At 40.8% G+C, this 22,792-nt stretch overlaps 1 protein-coding gene across 1 annotated transcript in view; it reads right to left on the reverse strand.

Moving 5' to 3' along the window:
* Positions 1 to 22,792, reverse strand: part of LOC117521373 (receptor-type tyrosine-protein phosphatase N2-like) — a 742,548-nt gene that overhangs the window by 126,266 nt on the left and 593,490 nt on the right. The window contains exon 15 of the mRNA XM_034182665.1: positions 4,889 to 5,036. Within this exon, the coding sequence (XP_034038556.1) occupies positions 4,889 to 5,036 (148 nt within the window). The remainder of the gene's footprint in view (positions 1 to 4,888; positions 5,037 to 22,792) is intronic.

The following is a 22,792-nucleotide window of genomic DNA, read 5'->3' on the forward strand; positions in this document are numbered from 1 at the left end:
GGTTATCTGTAACTTCGGATACATTTTTGGGTGGTTCATCGGTTTATCTTTATCAAAGATAACTTTTCAGTTATCTGATTATCTGTTATTGAAGTTAATTTTTTGGTTATCTGTGCCCACCATTGTACTCACCTGTTTCAAATTAACCTGTTCACCTGTGGAATGTTCCAAACAGGTGTTCTTTGAGCATTCATCAACTTTCCCAGTCTTTTGTTGCCGCATCCTAGCTTTTTTGAAATGTGTTGCCGGCATCCATATCAAAATGAGCAAATATTTGCACAAAAACAAAAAAACGTTTATCAGTTTAAACATTAAATATCTTGTCTTTGTGCTGTATTCAATTGAATATAGGTTGAAGAGGATTTGCAAATTATTGCATTCTGTTTTTATTTACATTTCACACAATGTCCCAACTTCATTGGAATTGGGGTTGTAAAAAAAAAATGTTAGTACTTTGTTATGCGACACTGGTGACTTTTTCATGCTAACGTTAGCATCACTTTATGTGATGCAAGTGAGTTTTCGAAACAGGTGAATGATTAAATCCATCATGAATCACTGCTTTAAGGCATAACTATCACTACGTTCCTCAGTCACTGCAAGTATACACTTTTCAAGCATGTTATAAATACTGTTACTCACTATGGAGGCACTCAACACATGCTAACATTATGGCCCCTTTACACAGCGCAAAGTGTGGACAACGTGTGGACGAAAACAGGGAAACAGCACGAAACAGTTCAAAATTACTGCACAACGAAACATCGCGCCGACGAGCAGGCGTGCACGATGCAAGCACCATGGTTCATGCATGCGACGGTGTCTGTCGAGCAGGAACAGCAGCTCATGCTTTTGTTCCATGGGACGAGCTGCACCACATTGCACTGCTGATTTGGAGGAAAATGAAATAAAATCAGCTGTATAATGAGATATCACTGGGTTGATATAAATAATATATAAAGGGGGACGTAATACAGAACCCCGCGGTTAAACAACCCTGGTTTAAAAAAAACAACATTCACAGGATTTGAACCCACACATCCTAATTACCAGACAAAAACTCTACCACTATGCCACAATCACTGTATTGTAAAGGGAGCATGAAATGGCTCTAATCAACAAGCAGACAAACGTATTTTCTAAAAAAAAAAGAAAAAAGCGCTGTGATAACCGACCAAACAGCATTTGCTACGGTGTATTTCTGTTGATATTTGACTGAAAGTGGTGTATTTGTCGTACTGTTGGCCTGTCACATGGTCCTGCGGTGCCCCGCTCACTGTCCTGTCAGACAGGCGTGATGTTCAGATCACCTGCTGTGTGTCCACATAAATTGACGCTCCGGTCCAGCTGGACCTGTCAGTGTGCGCGCTCTCCAGCCCATCGCAAGCAATATATGTTTTTACGTTTTCGATGTGAGTACAGCAAGCGCGCACACATGCATGTCCGTCAGCACCTGTTGCGTTTTCTACAGCTCTGATTTTCAGGACCACAGATGTCAACAACTGCCACACCCCCGTCCGTTCAGTGCACAGACCAAAGTGTCACTCTCTGATCAGATGAGATGTGCATCACCTGCAGGGAGGCGCGAACCACACACATGCACATGTTGGGGGGGAGCGGGGGAGCGGGGAAGCGCGCGACACACACACACACACACACACATGTATTGTGGGGGAGCCGACGTCACGTCACATCTCAGCAACTCCACAGTCACATGGAACTTAGACAAATTTCACTCCCAGTACGATAGCAGTCGTCTGCAGTCTCTTGTCGTACCAAAAGTGTGACTGGCCCAGTGGTGGGGACAGTTCCGCTAATACGCTAACCACTAATTATTGAAGCTAAAGTTTTCATTATCGGATTATCTTTTCAGATAACTCTGAAAACCATCATCGGACCAATTATCTTCCAATAAGTTTTGGTCTGATAATTTTTAGACCGCTAACATATTTTTGGAGGCGTGAACAAATCTTAACAGTTACAAACATTTATTAAGTCTAAAATCAGTTGAGTACCTACCTGTTAAATGTTTTGTAGTAGATGTGCAGTTCTATCCTCTGTAAACAAAAGAGAGCTGGTTCCAAGAGAAACCGCTCTATCTTCTGCAGACAAAGGAAAACTGGTCACAGAAAAGAATAAAAGCTAATTTCTTTTGACCCCATAATGATATGCCGGCAATATCACCCAAGTCATCCAGAGGTATATGGTTTTAACTTATGGTTAAAATATTAACCAAACTAATTTTGGACAAGTTATTTAAATTAACGTCACGTCTGAAGTTTTATAAAGTGAAAATATCAGATATATGTTTTAGTTTTAAAGTAATGCACTAATTTTGAAGGTTTTAGTGTGGACATGCTGTGTCTGGGTGCATTATGGGTAATCTCAGTACATTCACAACAGAGGAAATGCATTTGAGACGCTCTGATCAGGCTCCACACAACAGCATTAAACTCTTTGTATATTGTGCCTAAAACTCTCGTAAATATATTCTCTGGGTTTATAGACGTTGTTATTGTGTTTGTTTTATGTAAAAATGTCAGAAGAAGCCCAAGTTGCTTCTCCATTATTTTCAATTAGAATCATTGCAATCGATTCCTGTTTGTTTTTTAGAATCCTGCTTATGTCAAACACTGTCTGTTGTGTTTGTTCCACAGTAATATATTTACGATGTCTGAAATTCAATCAGCGTATATTAAATTCCAGGCATCTTAAACGTAGCAGACATGGATTATCTGGAATTTTGTTTTGGCAAGTTTTCACGGTCTCGACTGCCATCTACTGGCCAGTAGTGTTCATGGCAGTATAAGCGTCTGGACCCTGAACAAACGGGAGCAGCCGAAATGACAAAAACACATACACACACTAAGGCCCAATCTCAATTCTCTTTTGTACCCCTTCCCCTTCCCCTTGGCCCTACCCCTACACCTAACCCTTTAAAACAAGGGGTAAGGCGAAGGGCCTCTAGCCCTATGAATTGAGACACCCCTCTGTCTTAGGGGGAAAAAAAAACTACCCGTCTCAAACTGCCATCTTCACTGTTTGTCAACATGGCAACCGAAGCGAAACTTGTTGCAGTAGCCTGTTTGCTGTTTTTATTTTCTCGCCTTTCAGCGTCAATGCAAAAAAATAGAAGAAGTTGCAGATTTCTTTGACACATCGCAATCATGTTGGAGAATTTTGTGGTATTAATAATTAATTTAATTAATTTGTAATCTATAATAATAATTAATGGTATTAATACTTAATTAATTAGTAATTAATTAATGTTCATAATACTGATAATAAGCAGTAATTAATAAAAGTAATTATTAAGATAGTTAATTGATTAAATATTAATTGTTGATTACTAATTAATTAATTAATTAATTAGTAATTAAAATAAACACTTGAAATATATCAGTCTGTGTGCAATGAATGTATACATTATACATGTTTCACTTTTTGAATGGAATTACTGAAATAAATCAACTTTTTCATGATATTCTAATTATATGATCAGAACCTGTATGTATGTTATGGGCTGCATCTAGTTCTGTAAACCTGATATTTCTTTTTCAATTTCTCTCATTTTTTGCATCCAGCCCTATTTCCTTTAGAAATTTCCTTGACAAATAATAGCAGGACGTCAGGTTATGTGTTACACATATATACATGTGTGTGTATATATTTTCCAACTTATTCCCATTGATGAAACTTCTTCTCATTTTCTGCCTGAAAGTTTATTAGGACACGAGTGCGCTTTGTTTACAAAATACACGTGTTACAGACCTTGAAATCCAACAGCAGGGGTCGCTATTATCTAAAGATTTATGAACACACAAATTAACGTGCTTATCCTTTATCATGATTTTCTCCATTGTGAGATATAAAAGTGTCTTATCATAGCGTTCGTGTGTATGTGCATTATAACACCTCAGCACATGAGCGAAGTTACGATATTCTTCAGAACGACAATATACACAACATGCATCCAGCAACATACACGTTGCTGTCATAGGCAACTGCCTGTAAAGTTTTTTGGCAAGTTATAACTTTCTAAACAGCATAATTTGTAATGAAAGCGGCTTTCATTTGTGCAGCTCTTTCTGCGCCATGTTTGTTTCTTTGGAGACAGCGGTAAGCTCCTCCTACCCCTCTAAACGGAGTGTGGATCCAGATTCACTCCGTTTGAAGGGGTTTGTAGCCCTCCACACCCCTCTGTCTCTCGTGCCGGCGCAAAACGGAGGGGAAGGGGTAAGAGGAAGGGCCGAGGGGGAGAACTGAGATTCAGCCTAAAATACTGTATAGAGTTTAAGTATTGTTATTTAGTGAAATTTTGGTTAGACAAGTAGATTTATAGATGGGGATTGCACTAAAAACAACATATAACATTAGAATAACTAATAGCATTCACTAGTTTACCAACAGCTGAAGAATTAACTAGAAATAAAAGCAGATTATAGTTCAACAGCCAGCTGGAGTCCAACACGTGTCCAATATTCAGTGTTTATTACCCTGATCTCTGTTTAGAACAAGCAGCTTTGGAAAATAAATGACAAGCAAATTTCTAGCAACTTGGTCAAAACAACACGATGTTAATCCCGATTATCCAACAACCGACCAGCAGGTGGCAGGAAGGTCTCGATTACATTATATAAGCAAAACAAAGTTGCATTTTGTTTGGTCTGGTGCATTGAAGCTCACCAGCTTCTTAATCAGTCATTGCTGACCCCTGTACTGCAGGATCTTATTTAGACCTGTATTCCATTTGAATGTAAACCCAGACCTGGTTCCAGGGAAACACGTCTTCCTCCTTCAGCTTTACGACTGATAGAGTGATTTGGTGGTGTTTTGACGCCGTGATAATATCTGTACAGTACTTTATGATCAAGAGTTTGCTGCTTACAGGCCACCACAGCGGTGGAGCGGTTCTTCTTGGCGTTGCCGTCCTTCAGGCCCACGCTGCGGGCGTTGGGTTCAGCCTGGTACGCGCACAGCGCCTCCCACTCCTTCTCCAGACGGTCTTTATTCTTCAGGTGATCCTCCATGTACGACTGAAAGACAGAAACACAGAGACAAGGTGAACACAGCTGAAGGTACAACGAAGGAACAAAGTCCAACAACACTGATGGTGAAATCATTAGATTTTGTTTTTAAATTTAATGATGAGGCTTGTGACTCTTCAACAACATTTTGTATTGTAGAGTTGTATTTTTACTTTTTGGAGGGATATGAAATGAAACCTGACTGCATTAAATAAAAAAAAATTAAAACAGTGAGATTTGATAACTCACAGCTTTAAACCAAAAACGATGCTTGAACATCAATTCTTTTTCATAATTCTGTATGCAATTATGAAAAAAATTGTTGTTGCACTCACTGGTTCTGGTTCTGCAGTAAAATAGTACATGTTTTTCTGTTATTTCCGTTTGTTACTTTGACCTTCAGTGCTGGTCCTTTACCGACACATCACCTATAGAGAAGCTTTGAGCTTGAGCCAGAGAAAGTGGGGCATAGTTCTCCATCTTTTGCATTTTGAGAAGCCAACATTTCTCAACATTGCACCCAGTGAATCAAAACTGCACGCATTCTCCAGAAATGTTGGTTTCTCAGAATTCAAAAGATGGAGAACTACGCCCTACTTTTTCTGGCTCATGCTCCAATCTTCTCATTCGCCTCTTGTATCGTCATTTTTCCAGGTTCGTTGGACTGAAGTCGTTGTTGAACAACACAATGAACAGGAGTTTAAACATCCCAGAAAACATGATCTCTACATGGGTGACTATTCAATAGTCTGAAGGCACAAAGGTCTATCAGTCTGGATGTAGAGACGGCGTAATGCCTGACCAAGAAGCCCCTTTAGAGGCGGACGGCCGTGCAGGTAGCAGTGGCGGCTCCAGAGATATTTTTCTGCAGGTGCTGTGGGGGAGCTTGGCATTTTTGTGAGGGTGCTATGTGCTCATGTGTCGCGACAGCTCTCTGCTACACCTCTGCCACATTTGCAGGCATACGTACACATAGCCACATTCTGATTTGCGACAGTCACTAATGACATACAGGATGACCAAAATCACACACACAAACCTAGCCTACTGTTCAATACACATATTCACAGACCTCCACATGTAGCCTGTAGCCTCAGGAGAAAAAAATGCCAACAGCAGGCAGAGAGAAAATCTTTCACCTACCATTGATGTCTTCGTAACAGCACAATGCGCCTGTTGTTGTGGTTAAGAGCAAAAGCATAAATGATTTGGTTCCTGTCCAGAGCCCGTGGTCTCTGAAGGTCAATTACCGGGAGTGACCCCGGGTCACTGGTTGGTCTGTGCCTACTGCTGTTCTTCAGGCAACACAGATGTCACTTCTTTCCAGTTCCACTCATTGATATTTGGGCAGCAAAAACCAAACCATTTCAGCAACTTGAAACTACACTCACTACAGTATGACGTCATCACTGATGCTAAAAAACCTCTCCATGCCTTTGTCTCCTCTAGGCTTGACTACTGTAACTCCCCGGTCTTTGGGATCTCTGGAAAAAACCTTTAATGGCTCCAATACATTCAAAACAGTGCAGCTAGACCTCTGATGAGAGTATGTAAACAGGAGCACATTAGACCTATACTCCATAACCTTCACTGGCTCCCCATCACCTACAGAATCCATTTCAAGATTGCTCTCATCACCCACCAATGCATCCATGGCAATGCCCCCACATAAATCAAAGACTTCCTCACTCCCCACACATCCTCCCATTCCTTCTGTTCATTCAACACTCATCTTCTCCATCCCCCCGCACCAAACTTTACACCGTGGGAGACAGAGCCTTCTGTTCAGCTGCCCCCCCATATTTGGAACTCCCTCCCTGACCATCTGAGGGCTCCAAAGCCTGTGGAAGCTTTTATAAAAAGCCTCTCGATGGGTCTCTCTCTTTTATTCTCTTATTTATCCTTGGTTTTATTTTTTTTCCTGTAGCACTTTGAGATTTTTATTAATGAAAGGTGCATTATAAATCAAATTGATTCTCATGACAGTGTTGAACGTGATGTCACTGAACGTCACATTACACTCATTTTGTGTAAAACAATGAGTTCTGTTGATTAATGTTTATTTTCTTTTATGAGTGGAATATTTATCTAATCACATAAATCTGAAAATGCCAGAAGTGTCTTATTGTTTAAAAGTGAAAAGGATGATGTCATCGTCCTGCCTCTGTAACATGTTGTTAACAGTGTCATTTAACAGTCTTCTTTTTGTTGGTGGTGGGACAAAGTGCTGCCATCCTCCACTGAGGGGTGTCCTTAAAACTCTTAAAAAAAAAAAAACTTAAGTAACTAACATCATAACAAATTAACGCATTTCCAGACATCACCTTCCAAAACAAGGGTGACATGTGGAGAACAGTTTTCATATGTGATGATGAATTCTGGCAACAGGTCAGATTAAAAGACTTTATTTAATCCGTGAGCCGGCTTCTAAAAAGATAGCTTTGGTTGCTACATTAGCCCCACGTCTTGGGGGTGCTATTACAAATCCAGGGGGAGCTCTAGATAGATAGATAGATTCAAAGGATTCAAAATAATTTTATTGTCATATGCACAAAGGAACATGTTCCCTGCACAATGAATTGTGTCTACTGCATTTAACCCATCCTAAGTGCCAGTTAGGAGCAGAAGTCGCCATAAGGCGCCCGGGGACCAGCTCTAGATGTACATCCCTGCTTTAGGTCACAGCAGGGCTGAGCAAACCATGATCGACCCAAAGACAAACAACACACACGTAACAGACATAAGCCGGCCTGGTACATAAACACATATAAAAAAGCACACACAAGGTAAGGAAGAGAAAAACACCCTCACGGTCGCTGCCTTCGAGAAGCCACAACAATGAGGAAAAAACTCTTATCAACACAGAGAACAGTAAACACACAGAAACAAGAACACAGGACGACAGCCGAGATTTGAAAGTCCAGTTTATCAGAACACTCTGGTAGCAGCCCTTTTTGGCGCTAAACAATGGCCATGACTAGATAGATAGATAGACAGCTTTTATTGTCATTGTCATTACAACAACGAGATTTCCACACTCACATTCCACATACAAACAGCAATTAATCCACAATTATTACTTGTTTAACGTAATAATGGCACACATCAGAATTAGGACAACACATATACATTTGACACTGTTTATGTGCACTAAACTTAAAACAGTCCGTTTTCCAAATTGAGGCGATGTGAGTGTGTTGGTAGCCGCTACAACTGAAGTCGCGCCGCCTGCCAGCTTAGGAAGAACGGGGGCCTGCCGCGGGGGGGGGGGCAGGAAGACAGGTAAAAGGAGAAACTGGAGCATGCTTCAGTCCATGTGTAAATCAGTTATTGTCTTTGTGGGTTGAGATAAGAATGGAGCCAAATAATCTCACCAAGGCCTGAATAAATTCCACTGGAGGTAAACAGTGGGCAACTAACCTTGAGGCTAGATAGCCTGTAGTGTTGCAGCTGAGCAGTGAAAAACAATTTTAACAGTTCCACTTGAACAGCCAAATCCCAATTATTAATTAAGAATATTCCCAATTATGAATTAAGAATATTCACCGGCCTCCGAAACCTTCAGCTTCAACTGCAAGGCATGCATCAGCTCCAAGGTCTCATCCAATTTGCGTCTGAGTTCAAGAGTCAATGCAGTCTGAGAATGCACTACCTTGCAAACCTCGTTAATCATGACGGACAAGCGAGGACCCGTGGTTCTTGATGCCACCGTCTTGCCAATTTTCCGGTAGATCAGGGCAGCACATAAGCCAAAAAGTACCAGCCCTGCTGCCATGAGACCAAAAATAAATAAATCCTCGACATCCTCAACAGAGAAAGGCGCCAAGCATGCAACACGCCAAGACCCCCAGGAGTTGAGGACATAACCCATGTCCACACAGATGCTGAGAATGACAGCCTCAACACTGCATTTAATCTATTATTAGACTCTATTGGCTTTGCTCAAAAAGTAAATGACTCCACCCACCACTTTAATCATATCTTAGATCTTGTTCTGACTTATGGTATGGAAATAGAAGACTTAACAGTATTCCCTGAAAACTCCCTTCTGTCTGATCATTTCTTAATAACATTTACATTTACTCTGATGGACTACCCAGCAGTGGGGAATAAGTTTCATTACACTAGAAGTCTTTCAGAAAGCGCTGTAACTAGGTTTAAGGATATGATTCCTTCTTTATGTTCTCTAATGCCATATACCAACACAGTGCAGAGTAGCTACCTAAACTCTGTAAGTGAGATAGAGTATCTCATCAATAGTTTTACATCCTCATTGAAGACAACTTTGGATGCTGTAGCTCCTCTGAAAAAGAGAGCTTTAAATCAGAAGTGCCTGACTCCGTGGTATAACTCACAAACTCGTAGCTTAAAGCAGATAACCCGTAAGTTGGAGAGGAAATGGCATCTCACTAATTTAGAAGATCTTCACTTAGCCTGGAAAAAGAGTCTGTTGCTCTATAAAAAAAAGCCCTCCGTAAAGCTAGGACATCTTTCTACTCATCACTAATTGAAGAAAATAAGAACAACCCCAGGTTTCTTTTCAGCACTGTAGCCAGGCTGACAAAGAGTCAGAGCTCTATTGAGCTGAGTATTCCATTAACTTTAACTAGTAATGACTTCATGACTTTCTTTGCTAACAAAATTTTAACTATTAGAGAAAAAATTACTCATAACCATCCCAAAGACGTATCGTTATCTTTGGCTGCTTTCAGTGATGCCAGTATTTGGTTAGACTCTTTCTTTCCGATTGTTCTGTCTGAGTTATTTTCATTAGTTACTTCATCCAAACCATCAACATGTTTATTAGACCCCATTCCTACCAGGCTGCTCAAGGAAGCCCTACCACTATTTAATGCTTCGATCTTAAATATGATCAATCTATCTTTGTTAGTTGGCTATGTACCACAGGCTTTTAAGGTGGCAGTAATTAAACCATTACTTAAAAAGCCATCACTTGACACAGCTATCTTAGCTAATTATAGGCCAATCTCCAACCTTCCTTTTCTCTCAAAAATTCTTGAAAGGGTAGTTGTAAAACAGCTAACTGATCATCTGCAGAGGAATGGTCTATTTGAAGAGTTTCAGTCAGGTTTTAGAATTCATCATAGTACAGAAACAGCATTAGTGAAGGTTACAAATGATCTTCTTATGGCCTCGGACAGTGGACTCATCTCTGTGCTTGTTCTGTTAGACCTCAGTGCTGCTTTTGATACTGTTGACCATAAAATTTTATTACAGAGATTAGAGCATGCCATAGGTATTAAAGGCACTGCACTGCGGTGGTTTGAATCATATTTGTCTAATAGATTACAATTTGTTCATGTAAATGGGGAATCTTCTTCACAGACTAAAGTTAATTATGGAGTTCCACAAGGTTCTGTGCTAGGACCAATTTTATTCACTTTATCTATCCATGAAGCCAGAGGACTCACACCAATTAGCTAAACTGCAGGATTGTCTTACAGACATAAAGACATGGATGACCTCTAATTTCCTGCTTTTAAACTCAGATAAAACTGAAGTTATTGTACTTGGCCCCACAAATCTTAGAAACATGGTGTCTAACCAGATCCTTACTGTGGATGGCATTACCCTGACCTCTAGTAATACTGTGAGAAATCTTGGAGTCATTTTTGATCAGGATATGTCATTCAATGCGCATATTAAACAAATATGTAGGACTGCTTTTTTGCATTTACGCAATATCTCTAAAATCAGAAAGGTCTTGTCTCAGAGTGATGCTGAAAAACTAATTCATGCATTTATTTCCTCTAGGCTGGACTATTGTAATTCATTATTATCAGGCTGTCCTAAAAGTTCCCTAAAAAGCCTTCAGTTAATTCAAAATGTTGCAGCTAGAGTACTGACAGGGACTAGAAGGAGATAGCATATCTCACCCATATTGGCCTCTCTTCATTGGCTTCCTGTTAATTGTAGAATAGAATTTAAAATTCTTCTTCTTACTTATAAGGTTTTGAATAATCAGGTCCCATCTTATCTTAGGGACCTCGTAGTACCATATCACCCCATTAGAGCGCTTCGCTCTCAGACTGCAGGCTTACTTGTAGTTCCTAGGGTTTGTAAGAGTAGAATGGGAGGCAGAGCCTTCAGCTTTCAGGCTCCTCTCCTGTGGAACCAGCTCCCAATTCAGATCAGGGAGACAGACACCCTCTCTACTTTTAAGATTAGGCTTAAAACTTTCCTTTTTGCTAAAGCTTATAGTTAGGGCTGGATCAGGTGACCCTGAACCATCCCTTAGTTATGCTGCTATAGACGTAGACTGCTGGGGGGTTCCCATGATGCACTGTTTCTTTCTCTTTTTGCTCTGTATGCACCACTCTGCATTTAATCATTAGTGATCGATCTCTGCTCCCCTCCACAGCATGTCTTTTTCCTGGTTCTCTCCCTCAGCCCCAACCAGTCCCAGCAGAAGACTGCCCCTCCCTGAGCCTGGTTCTGCTGGAGGTTTCTTCCTGTTAAAAGGGAGTTTTTCCTTCCCACTGTAGCCAAGTGCTTGCTCACAGGGGGTCGTTTTGACCGTTGGGGTTTTACATAATTATTGTATGGCCTTGCCTTACAATATAAAGCGCCTTGGGGCAACTGTTTGTTGTGATTTGGCGCTATATAAAAAAAGTGATTGATTGATTGATAACCCGCAGGATACATTCAATCTGGGCAGGTAGGATCCCTGGTCCTGACCTTGTTGTAGAAAAAATGGTGTCAATAGCGTTCAGAGACCAGCTGATCAATTCCATGGTTAATCCAATAGTAGTCCAATAGATCCAGAATCCAATATAGTTTTGAGGAATTCACAGTCTGGTAAAGTAGGGACTTGAAGGTTAAAAGCAGAGAGATAAGGGAGAGTGGAGGAGATGCGACCGCCCTCGTCGGAGGTGGTCAGAGCACCCCCTAGCACCCCCTAGCGCCCCCTTGGCGCTGCCTATGGCAGGCGGATGTCCGGAGCTTTAGCACTTCCCCGCTGCCAGGCCAAGAAGCCGAAGGAGGACGTGCCACAAAGAAACTTTCAAATCCCAAGGAAGATTCCACTGGTCAACAAAAATACAAATATTTTTTTTCTTCCATTGACTTTGAGAGCTGAGTTAGGCTAATTTTGGGGTGCTCAATCAGAATCTGAGCTCAGATTTCCTCTAACACATCATGTTTTATTGCAATCTGCAATCTGCATGTTCCGTATTGATGGATTACGCAAAAATTGGTCATTCACTCACGAGTTTGACGCTACTGATCATGCACAAAAGCAGCTTCAAAAGCATATTTCTTAAACCAGGTTCATGAAATGAGAGCACGAGCCATAATATCATTTATGGCACAGAAGAGTTGCCAGCTTTTGCCTCGATGCTTGATACGAGAAATATGTTTTCATATCTCAAAAATGTGATGTGATTGCTAAAAACTAACACCAGATTCTGATTCAGTGCCTCCAAATTACCCAAAATCCATTGAACAATGGCGTGCAAGAAAAATTGTGTTGACCAGTGGTAAAGAACAGAAAGGTGTTGCTGCTGTTGCAGCCTAATTTAGGGCTCTTCGGAATAACAATCCAGTCCCCTCTATAAGACGAACAAAACAATAACATCAATTAAGTCATGAAACATTTTAACGTAATTGTTGTCTTAATTTTGGCCTCTCTGTGTCACCGTAAGAATGTGGCGTAAAAAGATGAGCTCCAAAGCCATCACATTCTGCCATCACATGCTGTTACGCACCGCTACATCAGCATGAGGCAGTTGTGTTGCTACATGTGTTGTTAGCGTGGAGGCTAAAGAGATAATCTGAAGGTGGAAAGCTCAACTTTATGTGAGCAAAATACAGAGTGTAGGAATGTTTGTGATGGATGAGGGGACAAAATGAGATTTGAGGTTCCTTAAATGGCTCCTGCAGTGATTTATGGTGGCAGTTATTAATGGTGCTAATCTTCATCAGAATTAGCTTCCCAAAAAGGCCTAATGGCTTTCTGCTAAAATTAGTGCAATTTGTTAATAATGGAAACCAACATGATCACGCACGCACGCACGCACACACACACACACACACACACACACACACACACACACACACACACACACACACACACACACACACACACACACTTTCAGATAAACACAAATCCAGTTAGATTCATAACTTGCTAGCCTGTTAGCAGTGTTAGCATTAGGACTGTGCACCGACTGAAACCACAAAAGATGGAACACCCCGTTATTTCCTGTTGTGTTATAAGCTTTTATTTGTAATGACAGTTGAGTTGCTAAAAACAATAAAGTCAATCAAGAAAACACTTTTCTGTAAACGATGCTCTGTTATTTGACAAAGTAGGACGTTAAACTTTGATATGAGAAGGCGGTCACATCTGACAAAAGCTTGCAGAATAAATTACAAACCGTTTCGCAGCTCAACACTATTATTCAGTAAACACATTTCAGCAAAATATTTAATTGCAAGTAAGCAAATAAATTTATGAATTAGCTACATGCTAATTAGCTGTAATAATGAGTCCCTGTAGGCTGGTTTTTGTTTGATGCATTAGCGCTTGTGCACAACAAATCTGAAATTATGCATATTTGAAAAAAATTGACATCAGTGTGTGCAGAATGCCACAACTTTGGCATAAAATTTCAAATAAACCCAAATAACACAAAACAAAGCAGAATAGGTTTCTAAAAATTAAACAAATGGTCTAAAGGGTATATTTGTTCAGATTTGTTGTATTTCAGTAATCTATGAACATTCTTCTTAATAATTTTCCACTGGCGTGTGTAAATATTGACCTTTTTCACCTGTTTAAAGTGAAAGTGAACTTGACTAAAATATTACTAGACCTAAACAAATAACAAACACAACTGTGAAAATGACCAAAAATACTATAAAATCAAATAAAATTTAAAAAAAAAAATTCAAATTTAAAAAATACTTCAAACTTTATGACTTGGGTATAGTAACTAGGCATTACTAGCCAGCTACAGTATATGCTAACTAGCTATATGCTACTTAACCAGAATTACAAGCTGGATATGTCACTGTAGTGGCTCAGCTATGCTAGAGTCCCTTAACTGAGACAGTAGCAACATGACGAGTTGAAAAAAAGCCGTCATGTAACTCGTGGTGCTATCTTGGGGCCAAAATAGCATTTGATGTTAATTTATCTGCATGCAGATCCAGCTATTTTATTCATTTATTTGCTGAAAATGCCGGGTTGCTGTGCATTTGGAGGCACAAATAGTCACAGTAAGGGCTTCAAGATGTACAGATTCCCTTCAGATCCAAACAGATGAAAAATCTGAAAATAAAGATAGTCGTGTGAGATGGAAGTAACTTCATCGTCAAAGTTTTGAGAGGTAAATTTATTGTTCAGTCCCATGTACAGTAAAACTCACTGAAACCGTCATCATATAAACCAGGTATTCGCAGGCACGGGACAAAAAAAGTCCCAAATTTTTTGTATTGTGAAAGGGAAATCTGGGGTCCCCTGCTTAGGGATGGGTATCGAGAACCGGTTCCTTTCGGGTATCGTTAAGAAATGATTCGATCCACCGACATCAATAGCCTTTTTACTTAACGATTCCCTTATCGGTCCTTCAGAGTGGCTGTTGTTTTTGGGGGTGGTTGTCAGGAAAATTATCATTTCTCTACATTGATTACAGACCCTGCAGCGGGTCTGTAATCAACTTTTCTGTAGCGCGCCTTTGCTTTGAACCTTGAACCATTCGAAGCAGTGATTCGCAGATCGAAGCAGTGCTTTGTTGATTTATTTTTTTCTTTCACTTTCCCTCGCTAAAACCCTAAAGACCATATGGCTGAGTATTATTTACCTTTTTTATGTTAATCTGACCTGTTATGGTGTTCTGAAACAGTTGATAGATGTATTTCATAACTTAAAAACGGGACCGATGCTAACACGTTAGCATGTCTATGGCATTTTCAATGTTAAAGTTAGCATTAAGCAGTTGCAGCTGTCAAGCGTTTGTTGTCATAAAAGAGTCAAATGTATTACAAATTGTAATATTTTTTAAATTTATTTTTGTTTATATATTAATAATAACAGCAAGCACAACAATAATAGTAATAATAACTAATCTAATGATTATATACAATTTTAGAGAAAGAGACATAAAGAACCTGAATAAAAACACAACAGAAAATATAAAACCAACTAACAATGAACATACATAAATAAATAAATACATACATACATACAGAAATAAGTGTTTCCTGTGAACACCTAGTGACTCTTACACCTCCATTTCATCCCTGTCTTATTTAAGTTTAATGACAGTTTGTTTCGGTCAAACCATATTCAGTGATTTCTTCCAGAACTATCTGCCAAACTAGAAAACTGCTGCATCCTAGTAAGAGCAGAATACTACTGGAATGAATTTGAATAAGGAAAGTTGTCACCAAAATGGATGCTGCACTCACTGCAGTTTATTGTCTGGAATAGTCCCAGATTGCATTTCAGAGCTTCTAGAATTCAAACATTTTCGTGCGGGTGGTGTTGGGGGGTAATTTTGTGTTCCAGCTTTTTTTGTTTTTCACCACTTTCATCCCCAAATATGTGAAATCGTGAATCACTTTTGTGCAGATTAAAGTTACTAACTGGGACTCCTGTCTTATTGCGAGAAAGAAACAAGAATTTCATATTTATTTACTTTAGGACTCAATGAAATATATAGAAAACCTGTAAAGCCTACTTTTAGTACAAAATTCACAAGAGGTATTGATAAGGGAATCGATAAGGAATCGGATCGATAAGTAGAATCGATAATGTCATCGATATCGATAAAATCTTATCAATACCCATCCCAACCCCTGCTAGAGTGGAGCACCCATGACCCCATCCCGGATAAGCGGTTGAAAATGAGTGATGAGTGATGAGTAAACACCATATATAATGGATTTTCACTCACATCAGAAAATGTCTCGTCCAATTGCAATGTATTTCCACTGAAAACCCCAAGCAGTCTGGACGTGCAAAGTAGCAGAGTTACAAAGTAAAGTTCAGCACTGAAACAACAAGTTGAGTAAAGTGGGGACGGAGTGATTTCTATGATTAAAAGCCCGACCATTTATTTTTTCACAAGCAGCAATTTTTTCAACAATTTTTTCACAGCCTGACATGCACCTGTTAAATCAGGCACAAAAGGCTGTGATTTGACAGTTTTCTGCTTTGGTGACGGAGAACTTTAAAACTGTCACGCACATCATTGCATGACATGTGCAATGCAGCTGCATAAATCAAGCTTTAAAATTAATTAAATAAGTTATCATAAATTGTAAATTTAGAAAGATAATTTTAGAAAAGATAATAATAATAATAATAATAATAATAAGAAGAAGATAATAGATAATTTTAAGAAAGATAATTTTAGAAAAAAAATGTACTTGAAATGGAATATACAAATTAAAATGTGTGAAATACCAAGTGTTCCAATACTTTTGAGGGCCACTGAAAAACACTGAGTAGCAGCATCTTACATCTCATATACGAGGTCTGTTAGAATAGCATCTGACCTTTTTATTTTTTCAAAAACCTGATGGATTTGAATCACGTGTGCTTGCATGAGCCAACCTTGAACCTTCGTGCACATGCGTGAATTTTTTCACGCCTGTCGATTGCGTCATTTGCTTGTAAGCAGCCTTTGTGTGAGGATGGGTGGAGTCTCTCTGTGTTTTTTCTTTGCAAGGAAAATGGCAGAACTACTAGAGCAGCGCGACTGCATCAAATTCTGCCAGAAACTGGGCGACAGCCAGGTGGAAACCATTCGGATTATTCAGACGGCTTTCGGTGACGATCCTATGGGCATCACACAGATGATGCCCATATGGGCATCACACAGATTACACAGAGTACAACCGGTTTAAACCGGAGCAAAAGCACCTCCGTGTTGAAGCCTCACAGGACATGTTGTAACATGCCCAGCTCTTCCACCATACGGAAGATTCAGACGGCTTTCGCTGGCTTTTCAGTCATGTGACTATCCGAGAAATTGTGGAAGAGGTGAGCATGTCACAACATGTCCTGTGAGACTTCAACATGGAGGTGCTTTTGCTCTGTCAGCAGCTTCGTGCCGAAGCCATCAGCATGAATTTCACTGCAACTCTTTTCATGGCCAAATCTTCTGTCACAGTGGAATGTGCCAAAAAGGTGGTGATGTCCACCTCTTCCGCAATTTCTCGGATAGTCACACGACGGTCCCACATCACCACAGCGTTCACTTTGGAAATGATCTGGTCATTTCTGCATGTTGATGGCCGACCGAAGCGCGGCTCGCTCTCCACCGTTGTGTGGCCGTCTTTAAACCGGTTGTACCGCTCCTTAATCTGTGTGATACCCATAGGATCATCACCGAAAGCCGTCTGAATAATCCGAATGGTTTCCACCTGGCTGTCGCCCAGTTTCTGGCAAAATTTGATGCAGTCGCGCTGCTCCAGTTGTTCCACCATTTTCCTTGGAATGAAAAAACGCCGAGCGCACGACACAGACCTCACACAAAGGCTGCTTACCAGGAAATGACACAATCAACAGGCGTGAAAAAATTCATGCATGCGCACGAAGGTTCAAGGTTGGCTAATGCAAGCACACATGAATCCATCAGGTTTTTGAAAAAAAAAAAAAGTCAAATACTTTTCTAACAGACCTCGTATAGTGCAGCAGATAAGAGAATATTTACAGTGGAATCCTGCAAATGGTGATACAAGCATCAACTTCAGCACAAATAATTCATAGACATGAACTCTTAAAAAAAATGATTGGCCATTTGAATTCTCAATAGGCAGCCAGGTAGCGGTCAACTGAAGAATTACACAGGGGTCAAAATTAAAAGATGTTCCAATCATATAGAAAACTACACCACATTATTTGCCTGATCATGAAGATTCCAAAAAGGTACAGTTTGGACAATCTGTGGCCGAATGGTATGGAGTTATGAGGTAAAAGCAGCAAGAATGGTGACAAAAGTCAGTTTCAGTTTGTACAGGGGTCAAAATTAATAATTAATAATTAATTAATTTTGCTCTAGCTCTATTTGTGCTGAATTTGATGCTTGTATGGTAAATGGTAAATGGACTGCATTTATATAGCGCTTTTCCATCTGCATCAGATGCTCAAAGCGCTTTACAATTATGCCTCACATTCACCCCGATGTCAGGGTGCTGCCATACAAGGCGCTCACTACACACCGGGAGCAACAGGGGATTAAAGGCCTTGCCCAAGGGCCCCTAGTGATTTTCCAGTAAGGCGGGGATTTGAACCCATGATCTTCTGGACTCAAGCCCAACACCTTAACCACTAGACCATCACCTCCCCTATATGCTGCACTAATAAGCCAACAGAGCATGAATCAGATGCTGTCTGTTAGCTTAAACATGTGTATATAAGGCAACCTGAATTAAAGGAGAAATGCTGCTTTTAACAACCTGGACCTCATTTCTGACATAAAATACGGTTGTTTCCTCACCAATATAAGTTTGGTGTGATTACAAGTCCATAGTTCAAACAACGTGTTCAGTTCAAATCTGAAGCAAACATTTTTCTTCTTCTACTAAGACATATTAGAACGTTTTGTGGTACATAGCACCAACTACTGGACAGGAGGAACCTAGCAGTCAATGTGATTCACTGATTTGCAAATGCAGGTCTTTCAAACAGACATGTGGTGCAGTGACATGTCAATCATCTGTGTCCAATCAGATTTCAGGGAAGTCCAGTGAAACCCTGGCCTCTGCTCTAGCTCCACCCATGCCAGGAAGTGTTCAACATTTGACATGTCCTGTTTCACTGTGTCTGAAATTTTGGCACTTCCTGTTTGAGTGTGAGCTTGCCACTGAGTTTCTGCAAGATTCCATGGGATCTTGTCTGTCAATCCAGGAAGTATTTGACATTTGAACATTTCCTGTTTTACTGTGGATTTGAAAATTGGCACTTCCTGTTTAGGACGCCCTGTACCATGAGTGAGCTTTGCGCCGCTGCGTGACGCTTCACTCATATTAGAAATGTAGCAAGTTCAAAGGTCACCACAGTGAGTGAACAAAATTGAAACAAGTAATATGAATGAAGAGCTAAACTTGTCGAGCTATAGCTCACAGTCTAAAGCTAGAGTATGTGTGGGTGTGCATCCAACTCTACGGTGCTATTTACAAAGCACACAAATCTGAGCACAAAGAAAGGCGCAGACCACCAAGAAGCTGTGTTAGTCACTTAATTAACCATGAGTGTGTTTTTGTCCTAAATGAAATATCAAAACCTCATCTCTTTTATTACTTGTAAGAGCTAGGATGCGCTGGAACCTGGCACACAGACTGAATGAAGTAAGAGGTTTTCTGGCGAGTTGAAGGCTCTGTGTAAAACTTGTCGAAGCACTCGAATGGAGAGCAGCCACCAACATTCCGTGAGGTGAAGTGGTGTATTTTTTCTGTTAGTATTTACTTTCATTTAACTGTTGTTTTGAATTCACTTATGTTGTGTAGCATCAGCAGCAGCAGCGTGTATGTACAGCAGGCCAGGCTTATCTGATTATCACTCTGTGCTTTTCAGTAAAGGTCCCGGCATCATTGAACAGGAGGTTTGCCACAACATAAGTGCATATGTTTGTTTAACAGTCACTGTTACCTTTCATTAACAAATCCCAGAAAATCCAGTACACGTAAGGAATACATACAGTCCTGTGTCCTACATCAGCCCCACCCCCCCCCATCCCCAATCTAATCCCACACTAATAGGGTTTTATGACAATCTAAAGGGATTACTGCAATCCAGTTGGGGGTGCTGAGATCACCATGTGTCGTCCAATAATCTCCTTACTGCAGGGACTTTACATCTGCCAAAGGTGGCAAATAAATTAATAAATAAACATGCCACATCATCAGAGCAGCTGAAGTATGCGGCAAGATGACAGCGATATGACGCAGCAGGTGCTTTACACCAACAACTGAGGAAACGATCTGCAATGAGAAAGTCGGACCAATGGTGGGATGGAACAATTAGCCAAATATGGGACTGAAGTTACTCAGAATTCCTACCTGGGGTCACTAATCCTGCTTCTGGAGATCACCTGGCTTGCATGTTTCCAAGCTCTTGATTGGCTGAGAACACATGACTTTCTTAATTACCAGTGGGCAGAGCACAGGTGATCCCCAGGAGCAGGGCTGGTAACCCAGATTTCTGTATTTTTTTAATTAAATTATTTCATTTTTTTTAATCCTTTAAAATATTGAAGAAAAAAAACAATATTTAGGGTCTGCTCCTTCTCTGCCCCTGACCGAGGCAGTGTCTACATTGGTCCCCGAGCACGAGTTGGTCCTCGAGCATTGGACTGTGGCTGCCCACTGCTCCTAGTGGTTACATTGTGTCTAACTGCAATTAGGATGGTTACATGCAGAGGACAAGTTTCGTTGTATATACATACGTGCAATGACAAAGTTTCTATTCTTTTCTATAAGCCACACTGCTGCTCCGTGGACTGCATTACCAATGCGGAAAGTTGTACTACTTCCAACGCTGTACCATCAGCCTCTGGTGACCTACATCGAACTGCATTGTCGACAAGAAATTTGTTCCAATGGACCGAGCCTTGTCCGGCATTTCATAGAGATTTTTGGGAATCTGCCACAAAGGATAAAGGACGCATTTACACTATGACATGAAGTGTCTGACACTGGCTGACGTAGCAGATTCTCAAAAATGTCTACGAAACACTGGAGAAGGCTCAATCCAGGGGACAAAAGTTCTTGCCTTCAATGCAGTTCAACGTAGCTCACCACAGGGAGATCGTCCATGGTTGGAAGTAGTACATCTTTCGCCACTGGCGGGTGGGCACTTTGGCAGCACTCTCCATGGAGCAGTACTGCTGTTTAGTGGAGCCAGTCACTAACTCAATGTTTGTGGTGTCATCTATATAATGCTGCATTTACACATAGGCAGGACACATTACAAAAGTCATATTTGGGTCATTCTTGGCACATTCCTGACATTCTTAACGTGACTTAATGCATCTAAATAGGTTTCTTAATAGTGCCTGTGTTGTGGTTCTGTCAGTGTTGGGGTTTTAGTCTCTTGTCTCCTCTGTCTCTTTTTCTCACATCTGTCCCCAGCTCCTATCTACTGTTATTTCTGCACTCATCTCCTTATGTCATCACAATTGATCCCAAAGTATCTACTCATATTTTCTTTCAGCTCTTGTCTCCTTGTTAGGTCATCACATCTTGTCTTTTCACCTTTATCTTGTCAAGTAGTAGTCTCTGCCTTTGTCTATTTCCTTCAGTTTCTAGCAATGTCTGGCTATGTGCTGCCGTCTAGTGTTCCCTTTTATTATCTTCAGTTTCAGGTAATATCTGTTTACTGCCATCTGGTGTTCTTAAATTCGTTACACATCAGTCTCTAAGTGCACCTGCTTGAGTGTCCACCTGCAACAATTAAGGCTGGCGTGACACCTGTTTGGCCTTAGTTGTGGGTCCATTGCATGTATACATTTTTGCATGTTGCTGGTGTTACTGCTGGGTCACTGGAATCCATTTCCTCTTGTGAGTACTCTGAATTCACCCTGCATTTTTGGAAGTCCTGCTATTTCCTAAGTGCTCTCCCCCTTCAAGGAGGAGGATGTTTTTCCCCCAGTTTTCCAGCCTCCTTGCTATTTTTGTATTTTGCATTTATCTTTTACATAAGGAGGAAGTTGATGTTGATTTGGGACATTCTGTGTAGTATGTTAAGTTTCCCTTTTTGATTGTGGACTTTATGATCCAAGATGGCGGCGCGCGCAGACGCAGCGGCTTACAGCTCTCCCTATTTGTGCACCTTTTTGTGTCTTTTGTGTGTTGTTTTGGAATCTTGTACGTCACTTACGGACTTTTACAAACAGTACGACCGGGTGGACTTAATAAACATCGGTTTTCAACAGAAAACTACCATCCGCAGTGACTTTCAGCGAACTCACAACATCCCAGACAAGATAGCGAGACCAGCGGGATCTCCGTGGATTGTTATCGGGGCTGGCAAGCAACACAGGCGGCGTCGCGAGAGAAAGCAAAAACGGGGCTGCAGGGCTGGACTGCTGCATAAACTAAGGAAACAGCCACTCAAACCACCACTGCCAAGCCTTTATCTCTCAAATGCCAGATCCTTGGTACACAAAACGGACGATTTGGAACTACAGCTAGCTGGGAATCGCTACATTCAAGAGTGCTGCGCACTTATAATCACAGAGACATGGCTACATGCACAAATCCCCGATGCTTCGGAACAGCTAGCAGGCCGCACGCTACACAGATGGGACAGGAACAGCGACTCAGGGAAAAACAGAGGTGGGGGCATCTGCATCTACATACATGAAGGTTAGTGCAATAATAGTACTGTTCTGGTCAGACACTGTTCTCCTGACTTAGAGTTTATGTCAGTAAGATGCAGACCATTCTACCTGCCTAGAGAGCTAGCTGCTGTGGTCATTACGGCAGTCTACATACCACCGGATGCTAATGTAAACATAGCTCTCTCCCTGCTGCTAAATGCCATAAACAAACAACAGAATGCCTATCCAAACGGCGTTCACATCATTGCGGGTGACTTTAATAAGGCAAATCTTAAAACTGTTTTACCAAAATTTCACCAACACGTGAAATGCCCTACAAGAGGGGAAAACACTCTGGACCATGTTTATACCAACATCAAGAGAGCATACAGAGCCATACCCCTCCCCCACCTGGGCCAGTCAGATCACCTCTCCCTGTTTCTCACCCCCGCTTACACCCCCCTCAACTGA

The sequence above is a fragment of the Thalassophryne amazonica genome, chromosome 12, assembly GCF_902500255.1.
Source record: "Thalassophryne amazonica chromosome 12, fThaAma1.1, whole genome shotgun sequence".
NCBI classification, from domain to species: Eukaryota; Metazoa; Chordata; class Actinopteri; order Batrachoidiformes; family Batrachoididae; genus Thalassophryne; species Thalassophryne amazonica.